General features: G+C 39.4%; 1 protein-coding gene across 6 annotated transcripts in view; it reads left to right on the top strand.

Annotated features, from left to right (window-relative positions):
* Positions 1-13,291, top strand: part of tspan9a (tetraspanin 9a) — a 177,794-nt gene extending 164,503 nt beyond the window's left edge. For all 6 annotated transcript variants that reach the window (XM_038707024.1, XM_038707023.1, XM_038707022.1 and 3 more), the window contains 4 exons: positions 1,482-1,583; positions 1,911-2,042; positions 4,558-4,641; positions 7,849-13,291. In XM_038707024.1, coding sequence (XP_038562952.1) covers positions 1,482-1,583; positions 1,911-2,042; positions 4,558-4,641; positions 7,849-7,920 — 390 coding nt within the window. In that variant the 3' untranslated portion in view covers positions 7,921-13,291. The remainder of the gene's footprint in view (positions 1-1,481; positions 1,584-1,910; positions 2,043-4,557; positions 4,642-7,848) is intronic.
* Positions 13,292-13,997: the final 706 nt, after the last annotated feature.

Here is a 13,997-nt window from a genome sequence, read left to right as displayed (position 1 = left end):
GAGGAGTCAGTAATGAGCGAGCCGCATCACATAGCCTAGATGGCGAGGAGAAGATAGAGCATAGAAACAAAGTATGAGGCAAAGATTGATGATGCTGCTCTTCATCTCATTTTCCTGCACAAGGACAGATATGGTAGGGCCTGCAGCTCGAGGTGCAATACATAGATGCGCTCCTCTGCATCAGCAAAGTTACAGAGCAAGAAAGAAGAATGTGATTTGAAATGATACTAATCTTATTCCAAATGTTTTAGCGGATGTTATAAATGGATTTTGCATGATTAATGACTACTAAAGCATTTTATTGCCAGGGAAACTTTAATTGTTCTGTAAAAAATCTGTTTCACATTTATGTTTAATTCAGCAAATAGTTTTCTTATGCCTTGCAGCTCAAAAAACAAGGGTTTGAGGGTTTTCTTCCCACCAATAAATTGCTGAACCACTTAATTAAAAGCTTAATCTAGTTTTCTGTATGATCAAAGTAAGGTTTGGTCCATCTCATGTTCTGTACAGTGTACAGAATACAGGTCTCTGCAGAGCTACACAACTAATTAGTCAAGTGACATTGAAATTGTATTTTTTATAAATGTTATAATGTTATCTACCAGGCTGCTTCAATTTCCTTTTTTTCTATAATTTTTTAACTGAAGGATTTATTACTGATTGTGTGCAGATTTCTTTTTCCAGGTACAGTTTGAGGCCTTAAGCTCTAACTATTAAAGCAAGTATGTTCCTTTTGTTGTAATATAACTTGTATTGCCTGTGAAGATGTACAGCATGGTTCTGGCAGTGCATGTCATTTTTCCAGTTATAATTACCCCTTATCTGAAGCCCCTTTCAATCTGTCCTGGCAGTTAGCAAATCCCCACGGGCAAAGCAAACTGCAGGAGAACGAAAGCTCTGATTTTGTATCTCATTAACACATCCAATGAGATATTAATCTCCATCAGACATGGCACAACCCTGAGCACATTGTTGGGGTTCAATCAAGAGGAAAATGATTTGCTAGCTCTGCTGAAGGGCATGTTGAAGATGTGTGTGTGGAGCGAAGCGACACATGACGTGTCAGATCTTCAGTCATCATGCAAAAGTCCAAGTCGCTGCAGCAGGGTTATTTTTAGATGACAAGAAAAAGTTACATGTAGCTGAGCTGCTGTTGTTTTCCACTTGTACTTTCTGTCTTTACATTCTAGTTGTGTCTATGCACTATTTTCACCATGATTAATTAGTTGAATCCATGATCAATCATACATTATCCTCTAAAAACACTCAAAAGTACTGGGACCCCATGGACACCATCATTATCGATAGTTTGAAAAGAGCAGAATAATGTTAATGCATTCTTACAAACACTCAAGTTTCAACTGCCTATACCAATATAAAGAAAATAATTAATGCTATAACTTAATTAACAGTTCTAGCTTAACTAACCCCTTCATACCAAGATCTCTAACCAGGGCTGGTGTTGTCTTTTTCGTCTCCAGGTGAGTGAGAATGCCAAGCAGGACCTGAAGGACGGGCTGGCTCTCTATAACTCAGAAAACAACATAGGCCTGCGAAATGCCTGGAACATCATCCAGGCAGAGGTAGGCAGATCTCACACAGCATATTACATCAAATATTAGAAACATCAGCATGACAGTTTTCTCACATACTTGAAGTGATACATGCATTAAAAAAATGCAAAAGATGTTTATACCTAAATGCAACATTTTTCCTGAAATATTCCAGCTAATGCATTCCTGGCTGTGGCATTAATGCGACATTAACATACACTTCATTCCATTATTGCAGTTCTCTAAAGCACAGGGACTAATTACAATACTTGTTACATAAAAGTTAGTTTGAGGTCTCCCCGGACTGGCAGGAAGCATTAACTAATCTTGTGTCCGGTGTGTGTGTGTTATTCCCAGTGGAAGTGCTGCGGTGTGATAGCATACACCGACTGGCACGATGCCCTGAAGGAGAAGGTAGTTCCTGACCGCTGCTGCCAGGAGCACTACCAGAACTGTGGGCGTAACTCTACCACCATGTTCTGGAACAGGGTGAGTTCACATTGGTTGTAATGTAAATGCAACATGTTTTTTGGTCCCTGGGCCAGAGCTTCTGTTTGAAGTCACATTTCTTTTTGAAATGAATGGCCACAAAGAGACACAAAACCACTACAAAGAGAAACAAAATGACTACAAAGAGACTCAAAACCATTACATACAGAAACAAAATTACTACAAAGAAACTCAAAACCACTACATAGAGAAACAAAATGACTACATACAGAAGCAAAATGACTACAAAGAGATTCAAAACCATTACATAGAGAAACAAAATGACTACAAAGAGACTCAAAACCATTACATAGAGAAACAAAATGACTACATACAGAAACAAAATGACTACAAAGAGATTTAAAACCACTACATAGAGAAACAAAATAATTTGAAAGAGACATCAAACTATAAACAAAATGACTACAAAGAGATTCAAAACCATTACATAGAGAAACAAAATGACTACAAAGAGACTCAAAACCATTACATAGAGAAACAAAATGACTACAAAGAGACTCAAAACCACTACATAGAGAAAGAAAATGACTACAAAGAGAAAGAAAATAACTACAAATACACACAAAACCACTACATAGAGAAACAAAATAACTATAAAGAGACACAAAACCATAAACAAAATGACTACAAAGAGACTCAAAACCACTACATTGAGAAAGAAAATGACTACAAGAGACACAAAACCACTACGTAGAGAAACAAAATGACTACAAAGAGACTCAAAACCTTTACATAGAGAAACAAAATGACTACAAAGAGACTCAAAACCACTACATAGAGAAAGAAAATGACTACAAAGAGACTCAAAACCACTACATAGAGAAAGAAAATGACTACAAAGAGACTCAAAACCACTACATAGAGAAAGAAAATGACTGCAAAGAGAAAGAAAATGACTACAAATAGACACAAAACCACTACATAGAGAAAGAAAATGACTACATACAGAAAGAAAATGACTACAAATAGACACAAAACCACTACATAGAGAAAGAAAATGACTACAAATAGACACAAAACCACTACATGGAGAAACAAAATGACTACAAATAGACACAAAACCACTACATGGAGAAACAAAATGACTACATAGAGAAAGAAAATGACTATAAATAGAAAGAAAATAACTACAAATACACACAAAACCACTACATGGAGAAAGAAACAAAATGACTACAAATAGACACAAAACCACTACATAGAGAAAGAAAATGACTACAAATAGACACAAAACCACTACATGGAGAAACAAAATGACTACATATAGACACAAAGCCACTACATGGAAAAACAAAATGACTAAAAATAGACACAAAACCACTACATAGAGAAAGAAAATGACTACATACAGAAAGAAATGACTACAAATAGACACAAAACCACTACATGGAGAAACAAAATGACTACAAAGAGACACAAAACCACTACATGGAGAAAAAAAATGGCTACATACAGAAACAAAATGACTGGAAAGAGATACAAAACTTCTACAGAGAGACACAAAACGACCACAGGGTTGTGTCATTTGTTGTTGTTTTGTGTCTCTGTACAGTATCATTATGCATCATCAGCCAGATCCATATGGTCTTGCCATTTCTCACTAAGTTGTGTTAGAATATATATGGTTTAAAATAATAATTATGTTGATCTTTGACACTGACTATTATTAGTACAGGATTCACGGGGGACACAAAAATCATATATTTTATATACTTTAAATCTCTGGTCTATCTGTTCAGTAGTGGCTTTTACAACCATCTGTGTGTACTTAAAGTAGCTGTTTTCGTCTTATTACTGAATTCTGACCGTGCTGTTTGTTTCTTTTCATTATGCATGAGACATCAGTCCCTTTTTCTCAAAGACATTGCAGCACAATGTTCACCAGTCTCCCCCATTACAAGTCTAATCTGCTATTGGTTTGACATGTGGTTTGTTAGCAGGGCCAAAGTAGGGGATTAAAAGCTGTAATATAATTGCTAAAGTGAGAATAGGCAGACATTGAGCTGGCCCATTGGGAAAGCGCAGCGCTAAAAGCTTGTGCGTAATCCTGCCCAGAGGAGAGGGCCACACACTATATAGTAAAGCCTTACATGCTGCCTCAGCAGCCACACTTAAGAAGGGGCACCAGTTTGCAGCTGAAACCACCATTACATCCTTCACCCTACCTCCCTGCCAGTGAGTTACCTCTGAATGAACCCAGGTGGGAATACATTTAAGAGTTAGTGCACACGTCTGTCCATATGGCCTATAAGTCTGCATATAAAAGTCATTACTCATGGGTAATTAATTTGTTTTTACACCTCAACCTGTTGTTCATTCATCCAAGGGTACATCTCTTATGTAAGAGAAGCTATAAAAGCGTGAACTGGATGGTTTTTCTAGTTGACCGAACAGGTTACAAGCATCACTGCAAGTAAAGTGACATGATTCCTATGCCACACTAAAAATACACATATGTTTAGTGGTCTCTTTACAAGGTTTTGTTCCATTTTAGGGCTGCTTCGAGAAAGTGGAGGAATGGCTGGATGACAACAAGCACCTGCTGGGAACCATTGGCATGGTCATCTTAGTAGTGCAGGTAGGAGGCTTAGTGAAAAATTTGTTCCCCATTTCTTCTCTATCTCTGTTTCTTCTTCTCTATCTCTGTTTATTAAAAAACATGTACATCTAGTGGCCACCACCATCTACTGAGAAAGTTATGATGCTCAGTGGGCGTTCTGGGCACCCACACATCTTGAAATATTGAAGTCACTGTCTTCTGCACCCTGGTCCTGTCTGGGAGAATCAAAGCCACCTGGCTTTATGCCAACAGGCTGTAGCCATGTATAAGGAGCGAAGATAGGAGAGTGGAGATACTGAATATAGAAGAGCAGGTATAGTCGCAGATTAAAGACACTGTAGGAAGGTGCGAGAGATATTCCTCTTAAGATAGTTTCTCTTAGTCCTAAACTGTTCTTTACATCTATACGTCTTTGTACAGTGAGTGTCTCACTGTCTTTGAAGTAGTTTTCACTAGTTTCCACTTACTTGGAGGTTATGTCCTAAGTGTCTTCAGACTGAACAAAACATGTATTCTTGCTTTGTTTTTGCACAGATTTGACTGTTGTTTTGTTTATTCTCTCCAAACAACCAAGGTATCAACTGTAATGCTTGCAATGTCAGTGTCTATGCTGTGTTTGTGTGACAACTCAGACTCTGACTGATTTCAGAACTCATCAGGAACTCATTTCTTTCTCCAATTTTCGTATAGGCTCTCCTTTTTCCTGTAGTCTGTATATTTTTGAACTGGAGTCATAAAGCCCTGGGATAGGTGGGAGGTTCTCACTCAAGTTTAAACATTTTTAGCTCACACTGACACGTCTTTTTTTATGGGCAAGCGCAGTGGGCAGCAAGACAGTCCTGGGTTTGGATCCAGAAACACCCAGCTGGGGGCTTGTTCTCTTGGCTCCAAAGACTTAAATGTTGATGACAATTTGAGACACTAAATTGCCCATGAGTGTGCCCAATGAGTGGGAATAATTGTCTGTCTATATGTGCCACCCTGTAATACACTGTTGTTGAAGTGATGTTCAGAGGACCCTGCCTGATGTAAATGGATGGAAGGAAATGTCTTTGCTTCAGTATTGGACCCTTTTATCTGGTCAATTTAATCTATTCATGCACCTATCTAACAAGGCAACATTTCACCTTGCAATTCTATATGTCATTCCTTCAGCTCCTACTCTATCACATATAGTGCACATTAAGAGAAAACTCTGTTGTCTGTTGTCTGCCAATTTCTGTCCTTGCAACCTTTACATAAAATACCTTTATGGCACTCACTACTCAATCAACTTTCCCTCTAAATGTAGTGCAAATTTTAAATGAATTTACCAAAACGAAATGCAGAAATGATGTAGAAAACGTGATGGAAATATGTCATTTATTTTTGTTTTACATAGTATTTGAGGAACGTTGCCGACAAGAAGATTATCAGTCCACACAGATCTGTTGTTTTCATCTGCTCGAGTGACACTTAAGTCATGTCCTTCATGTACATCATGTCTGTTTTCATCGCATTTTCAGCTTTTGCTCCTCAGCCAAGTGTAAAAACATTTTTGCGACTGTTGTCGACTGTTTTGTTTTTTGTTTTTGATATTTTTTTCCACTTTTTGTTATGCACAAAAAGAAAACCATGAGGATGGAAAGGCAATTAAAATTTCTGTACATGCGGTGTATCATCACCTGCACTATGCTTTTTCCTTTTGACTTTTAATGCTTTCACTACTCCCTCTTGCTTTACTGCCCTCCCTATGACTGTGCTCATGCAAGACAAGTCCTCAGTCTGCTAATACATGAATCCATAGCTGCGCATTTCCAAGGTTATTAGGGGAAGATGGTGCCTGAGCTTTACTGTAAGGTCACCACCTCACTGAGGGAAAGTCAGCATTATATATTGACCACCTTCCAATCTTTATGTATTCATGACATCACACTCTTCGTACATGCTCACATGCATTTATTCCAACTCAGACTCTTTTCTCTCTCTCTGACACCATCTCTCCTCTGTCTGTTCATTCTTGTCCAAACACACACATATACACACAGTATGCATATGCAGAAGAGGGACAAATATTGGTCATTTTTGGGGAGTGATAATGTCTTCATGCAGAATGAAACCCCACAACACTGACTCGGCTGACAGTGATTTATTGACATACGCACACACATACACACTCTCCTCACTCAGGTTCTTCTTTTCAGGTGAGGGTGGCAGAGTCGAAAAACAGACCTTGAGCTGTTAAATTACTCGAAGGCAAGGCGGAGGACATGAGAGCGATGAGCATCATGAAAAGCCGACGCCCTATTATGTAACTGCAATGTTACATGTTACAATGTTACATAATAGCCAGAGTAACAGAGAACTGTTTAATGAATGACTTAGACTAGCAGCATACAACTGATTTTGGCAAAAGCCTATATAACTTCAACCACATTGGTTTTAGAAATCTCAGCTGTATTTATATATGGATGATGAATTAGCTTTGAGGAGTCTTGTACTGCTGTCTCACTCAGACTCAATGAAGCAGGCAAAACTTTGAGCCACATATAAATAATTGTGTTGGTTTAGAAGCACTAAGACAGTTTTTCATTGGTCCTAACTCCCTCTAAGCTGGATATTTACCTCAAATGGCACTTTTGACTTTTGTGTTTTGATTGACAGCGAGTTAAAGTAGCATTTTCTCTGAAGCAGCCCCATAATTTAGGTTTTGAGTTAAAATAAAAGAGAATCAGCAGCTTTCCCTGGCATAATCACATCCTGTAGGAATCCCCAGTGGAGGTTGTTTACAGGAAGTTCACCTTGCCTTTTCAGTATAGACAATGCACCATAGAGTACTTTGCCATTTCCGTGCCATCCGAACTTTGCCAGATAATAGTTTTAGGATCAGCCTTATGACTGTGTTTGATGTAGAAGTATCAGGGGTAATGGAAACTTCAAAGAGATAGCTGGCTACTTTGATTCAGTGGCATCTCAATTTACTTCACTGACTTAATGCTTGTGCATGCTGTACATTTTCTTTTTCCATCACAAAGATTCCAGAGCCTGCTATGAAGGCCATCTGAGTAAAAGAGACTGAACGAAAATGTGCTGGTGCCCCACCACAGGATTTATTGTGCATCAAAACACATGACAGCCCATAGCATCAACATCGAAAAGACCACACAGACACACACATATATCATGCGTAAACACATGCATACATGCAGACACAAATTCACTATCTCCTTCTCGTTTCCCCCACAGCTCCTGGGTATGGCGTTCTCCATGACGCTGTTCCATCACATCCACAGAACGGGGAAGAAGTACGACGCTTAGCCTTGAGGAGAGGTGCCCAATGGAGAGGAGCCCCACTGCCTAATGGGATAAGACTCTGATTTAAACACCCCTACTTCCCCCCTTAATTTACAACCTCTTTAGAGCATCTTTTGCCCCCCCTCCCCTCCTATACCTTCTGTACAGATTCCAGCTGGGTCCCCGCTCTATTCTGCTCTCTCCTCTCACCATTCATTTTGCCAAAGAGTAACACAACTGGAAGAGAAGGGACACCTACTTTTGGCAAGGAAGAGAATCCCATTGGTTTGTCACTCCTCTTGAGTACATTTATTTTATTTTATTTAAAAAAAAATTCTTTTTTTGCTTGGACTAACAATTTGCTGGAAAGGACGGACTTTCAGACAATGAACACTTAACTAATGCCCACGCACCCCAATCTGAGGCAAAGAGAACATATGAAACTGATCATATCCTTTTTCCTTATGTTGACTAAAGTCAAGCTCCCTTTTCACTTGTAAATGAAAAAAAGTTCCAACATGGCATGCTAGTTTTCTACTTTACCTTACCTTTGTCGTCGAAATGTCAAACGTCTTTATTTTGTTTTATTTGTTTTTTTAAGTATGTCATTGACGTTCCTGTGGAATGTGAGTGTTGAACAGATCAGTGCAATGAGTTCTCAGACATGCAGTGTGTGTGTGGGGTTGGATTTGACGTGACGTTGCTGCAGAGGGGCACAGACATGTAATCCATGCTTCATATTTATTTCATTCAGCCGTGCAGATTTGGGTAAAGCAAGTGTGATGGAGGGACGTCATGTACGCGTGAGGAATCATCAGTGGATTTGTTTTATACCAAACTCTGCAGTATCCTCTGAATAATACATTTTAATGCACAAATCTGCCTGGGAACACACGCACACAATTTGTACTGCTACACAGCAGCAGTATTCCCATTCCCTGAGAGACAATACAAATGGTGTAAAAATGGCTGTTTATTAGGTCTCCACCAGGACTGTCAAGTGAAGAGATCTGGGTGATGTAGTCCCCCCTTCCAGACAATAGACTGAATTTTATCACATTGTCCAAGCTGCAGAGCAAAAAATCAAACAGCACATAGAAACATGGAGAAGCAAGGGCACAGGGGGCAAAAACAAAGTAGACATGTTGTCTCCTTGTTGCAATCAATTGTGTTAGCGGAGGCGGCTAGAGCCTTTCTTCTCTATATTCTTGAGCTCTCATCCATTTGCTCTGCCCTCCTTGTTCTCTCTCTGGCTGTCAAGTGCTCCTGCCTCACTCCCCCCCCCCCCAAAATTTCTTTCCCAAATGTCAGAAAGCATGCTCTATCCATACACACACCACCATTCCTCCTTATCATGTAGTTCCACCTCTGGTTCGCAACTTCTTACCAATTTTACGTAAGCATCCTTTTCTTGCAACCACAGGAGAGGCAGGAGGGAGTGTAGGCAGATCAAAGCTGAGACAGATAGGTATGGCAACATGCCCTGTAGGACATGTCTGTTTATGTCTGATTCGCTGCAGGAGATCTGAGCATCAGCCTACATCCTTAAGACTGAAAATAGTTCTACATCTGCTGTGGCGACTTAGAGAAAATGCCCACCGGTGTATTTGTTTTAGGCTTCAACATATCTGAGCTTGTGAGAGGCGGTGGTGAAAAGGATTAGCTAATTAATACAGAATAAGTTTAGGCCATTATTTGATTATGATTTTTTTTGTCATCAGTTCTGACAGTGTACTCGCAAAAGTAAATGATGAGGTTTGAGAACATGGCTACAGCATTTCCACACCATCCTACAAGGGCAAGAAACGATCAGGCAGGTTTTAAACATGCCAACAGTTTAACCAGATTAGCAACCGCTTTATTCACAAAACAGAAAGCGAGTGCTCTCGAAATGTCAGTAATAATACCTCATTGCACAGGAAAACTGTGTTCACACTTCTACAGAAAGGACAACAGGTCAAAGTTGAACCCAAAAGTCAGTCTGGAAACTGCTGTTGTTCACAGAGGTTGAAGAAATTTGCTGATACAAAAGCCCGGCACACCGACATAGGTGATTACTCTGGATGATTAGATTCATCCATTGTGGGGACTTTGGAGGGCACTGTGTTGGGCATAAATTTCACTCTCCGAATTCAGATACTAAAAATGTGGGACAGTAAAAATATTGCACTATATGGCAAAGGGGGAGTGATTTCGGACACAGCCGATTTTTGTCACTCTGGCACAGGAAGTGATCCCCAGTGCACTGAGTGGCTTGTTGGTTTCTCCAACAACCGAAAGAAAAAAAGAAAAACAACCAATCAGCGAGTACAAGCCCAGACACGTTTCAATTGGCTATGTGCTCGTTGCCCCAGCAGACTTCTTTTTAGAAATGTTGCCACATTCCCAGATCTCAGCGAAGAACTTGCAGGACTATTACTGATAGTAATGATGGCCCAAACTACAGAAATAAGTTCAACTTGTAATAAACTGGAATTACCCTTTAACTGGAGAAGACAGATGATCATTTTTTGCTGCTGTCTACAGAGTAGAGAAATAATGGGGACCAGAAGTGATCGCTTTGGATGAAGCATTGGAACTTAGACACTGCGTTGCTGCTACATGGACAAAAATTAGACATTCTTCCAGTCTGGCGGCCTGTCTGACTCAGAGTCTCACCTGAAGTCACTCTTAAAGTTTTTGTTTGTTTGTTTGTTTACTGGTTTTATAATGACTTAATCTGAGAGACACATATTTAGAAAGTGGGTGGGGGGGTTCGTGCATCAGGAAGCAACAGATTTAGGTGGTTATGTGCAGCGACCCTGCTGGCTGTGATTCACTGCCTGCCCCCATATGCGCCGACTCTTCTTGCTGTGTCCAGGGGGGAACATGACAGCTGCTGATGTACAGCGCCGTCACGAGCGGTCACATCTCCTCTGCTTGGCTGCCTGCACAAACTCTCTACACATCCCTTATTTACTGCCTCGCTCTGCAGACACCCCGCGTTACATATACGATAGCTGGCAGCACTGACACTGTAGAAATACAGCTGCACTCTTTGGATGCCTCGAAGCAGGTGTGAGGTATATTCTGCACCCAGAAGGGGTTATAGGAGAAATATCTAGAACTAGTTCTGTAAATCAGACTGAATTGTACAACTAACTGCAGGCAAGGAATTTCAGAAGAAACCCAAGATAAATATTTTGCTGTGTTGCTTCGTCTTGCATGGGGTGGGAAAGTGTTAAAACGCACATGCCACAGGAAATGTGAGATAAGTGCAAATAAAACAAATCCAGCGTCTGTCTCCAAATCTGACGTCATACTTCAGAGACCCAGCCTGCAAACTGTGTAACTCTTTGCCCCCTGACTGATCTGACTGTGCTGACATTCTCTGCTCTGTGTGAACTCCATTTCCACTCTGCCACTGTCACCTAGTTTTCACGGTTTATATCGGAGAAAATGTTCCTTCATGTTTTTAGAATGCAGCGATGAATGCCATTTTAACAAAAGCTGTTTAATGATGTTATTTTTGTATAAATTGGTTGTCACTGTTTTAATGTTTGTTTTTATACGATGTACTGTTATTTTTTCTCGTTGTAGGCAGTTTTTACTGGCTTTTTTTTCTCCATTCATGACAGAATGTCATTGGCACCGATTATGAGAACATGACACCATTAAGAATTTGTTTCTTACAGGATTAGTCTTTGCGATGTTCCTCTACAAGGTGCAAAAACGCCTTTCTGTCTTAACATTGCTACAGGCAGTTAACACAATTAGGTCAGAATTAATAGAGGGAAAATTTTGCATCTAGCATCGGGTGAAGCGCACAAAAGACATACTGCACGCTTGTCGTCCTGCTTCTCTTTATTAGGACCTAGTTTAATTAAACAAGAATGTGCTGGAACAATCAGCAGTATGTCTTTTAAAGCTGCCAGTATACGGCCCATTATGTATTTCTAGAGCATGATCTATTAGATGACACTGAACAACACAGAGCTCATGTCCTACAGTATATCGGCCCTTTAGGTTAGCCCCAAATGTAAATATGCTAATTCTATCAACTGATGTAACTTACTGTTATACTTTACCTCTGCCACTTATCACATTTACATTGACAGTTTGACATTTTCTAATTAAAACAAGCTGTTTTCTAAATCGAACAACCTATGCTCTTTTCTACTCATTTTCGGACATACCTTCCACCGATAAGTTACCCATTTATAGTTTGATCGTTTTTCTGCCTCTGTTTCTTCTTACAGGAAGTACAGGAACAGTGTAAATTTGATGTAAATTTGTGTTTTTGTCAGTATGGTTTTCATATTTTCTTTGACTGCATTCGCATCTTGTAGTGAGACACTTTTTTCTGTATTTTTGTTTTTGTTTGTTTTGGAAGGAGTATGTATGGAAGTACTCCAAGTAAGCCACAGAGCCTGTAAAGAAAGAATGCACATGCAGTAATTGGGTTTTGTCTGCTGTGAAGAATTTTGACACACAGAAACTGTTTAGGATTTTATGGTTTTCTTTTTCTTTCTTTCTTTTTTTTGACATATAATTTCCGTAATTTCCTCCTAATCCGTCACCCGTGCTAGTGCTGAATATCTGAGCAGTGGAAATGTATGCTCTAGAAATGGTGTGTTTGATGTTGTGTTCTGCTGGGTGGCACTACCTGATACCTGCCAGCCTTGTCCTGTGGAGTTTTCTGCTACATGTGAAAGCACTCTGAATATCTATACTAGGTGGTGCACAACCTTCTCTTTATTCTCTAAATCAACTATTTTTAAATAAAGAAAAGAGTGTCACAAAATCCCACGATACCGTACGCTCATTGCCTTTCATGTTTAATGACTCGGTGCTCCTGATGAATTCCCTTTTTATGTCACTGTCAGTTATATATGCAGCATTTAAACAGTATTTGATGCCAGATTTTTTGTGGGCTGGAAGACAGGACTTGGTATGAAGAGCAAAGTGAAGCGGTGTCGCAGCAGGTCCCATGGTGTAATTAATGAAAGAGATTGGCATTGCTGCCTTAAAATGGCCTCTTTTAAAAAAAAAATCACAAACCGTGAAGGACTGTTGTCCTAAAGACTCTGAGATGAGCTAATGGTAGTCAGCCAGTTGAGCAGAGGGGTTTTTTAAAGAACAAAAGGGAGATGATGAAAGTGGGAACCATCACCAATTTGTCTCGTGTTTCTACAGCATGGAGTGAGCAGCAGAGTATTTTTGTATGGAGCTTTATCCCTTTTTTAACCTAAGGCCCATGTGTGATAGTGAGTAGAGTTTATTGTGCCATTCCATCCTGGCTTTATGTTTTACATCACTGTTCCTTCTATGCAAAAATATGACCTATTTTAGCCTTTGTACAGATTATTTTGTATGAGTAACATGTACTGAAATAAAGTGAACAGAATCAACCGTGGATACTTTTTTTCCTAATTGTAATTCCACCCCACCCCACATCCTCAGCAGAACTGATTTCATTAACCTGAATTGGGAAAGCTTTCATTTTGATGAGATTCTTTAGTTTGTCCCTGTGCAGCACTATTCAGTTTTGTTAACCTGCAGTGGAGGTGATATGCAGGTTGTTTCTGCTGCTATCTGTTCTCAATCTGTTGTGTTTCCCCAAGTAAACTCGCTATCTTGTTAACCACTGTTTTGACATGACTTCACAAAAACACCATGACTAATACTGCTGCGGGCTTACTGTGGCATTACACTATTTGTTGTTCTTAAAACTTTTTTAAAAGATATATTTAATAGTCCTGCATGAAGTATACTGGATTTTAGTTTTACAATGTTTATATAAATTCAGTTAAATTAAAATGTATTCAAGCTGTGTGGGTTTTTTTAAAAGAATAGTTTGACATTTTTAGAACAACATGCCATACTTACATTATGCTTTCTTGCCTAGAGTTCCATGAAAAGACTGACACCACTCTCGTGTCATTATGATAAATATGAAGCTACAGCTAGCTGCCGGTTAGCTTAACTTAGCATAAAACCTTACTGCTAACCTGGCTCTGTCCAAAGAAAACAATATCCACCTACCAATACCTCTAAAACACACAAATTAACATGTTATATTTTATTTGTTTAATCTGTACAAGAACCAAAAATGTCTTGGT

The sequence above is a fragment of the Micropterus salmoides genome, unplaced genomic scaffold (assembly GCF_014851395.1).
Source record: "Micropterus salmoides isolate LMB-PRFRI ecotype aquatic unplaced genomic scaffold, ASM1485139v1 Ms_hic_scaffold_8, whole genome shotgun sequence".
In the NCBI taxonomy this organism is placed as follows: domain Eukaryota; kingdom Metazoa; phylum Chordata; class Actinopteri; order Centrarchiformes; family Centrarchidae; genus Micropterus; species Micropterus salmoides.
The sequence above is the reverse complement of the archived record's forward strand: the minus strand, read 5'-3'. Positions and strand labels throughout refer to the sequence as shown.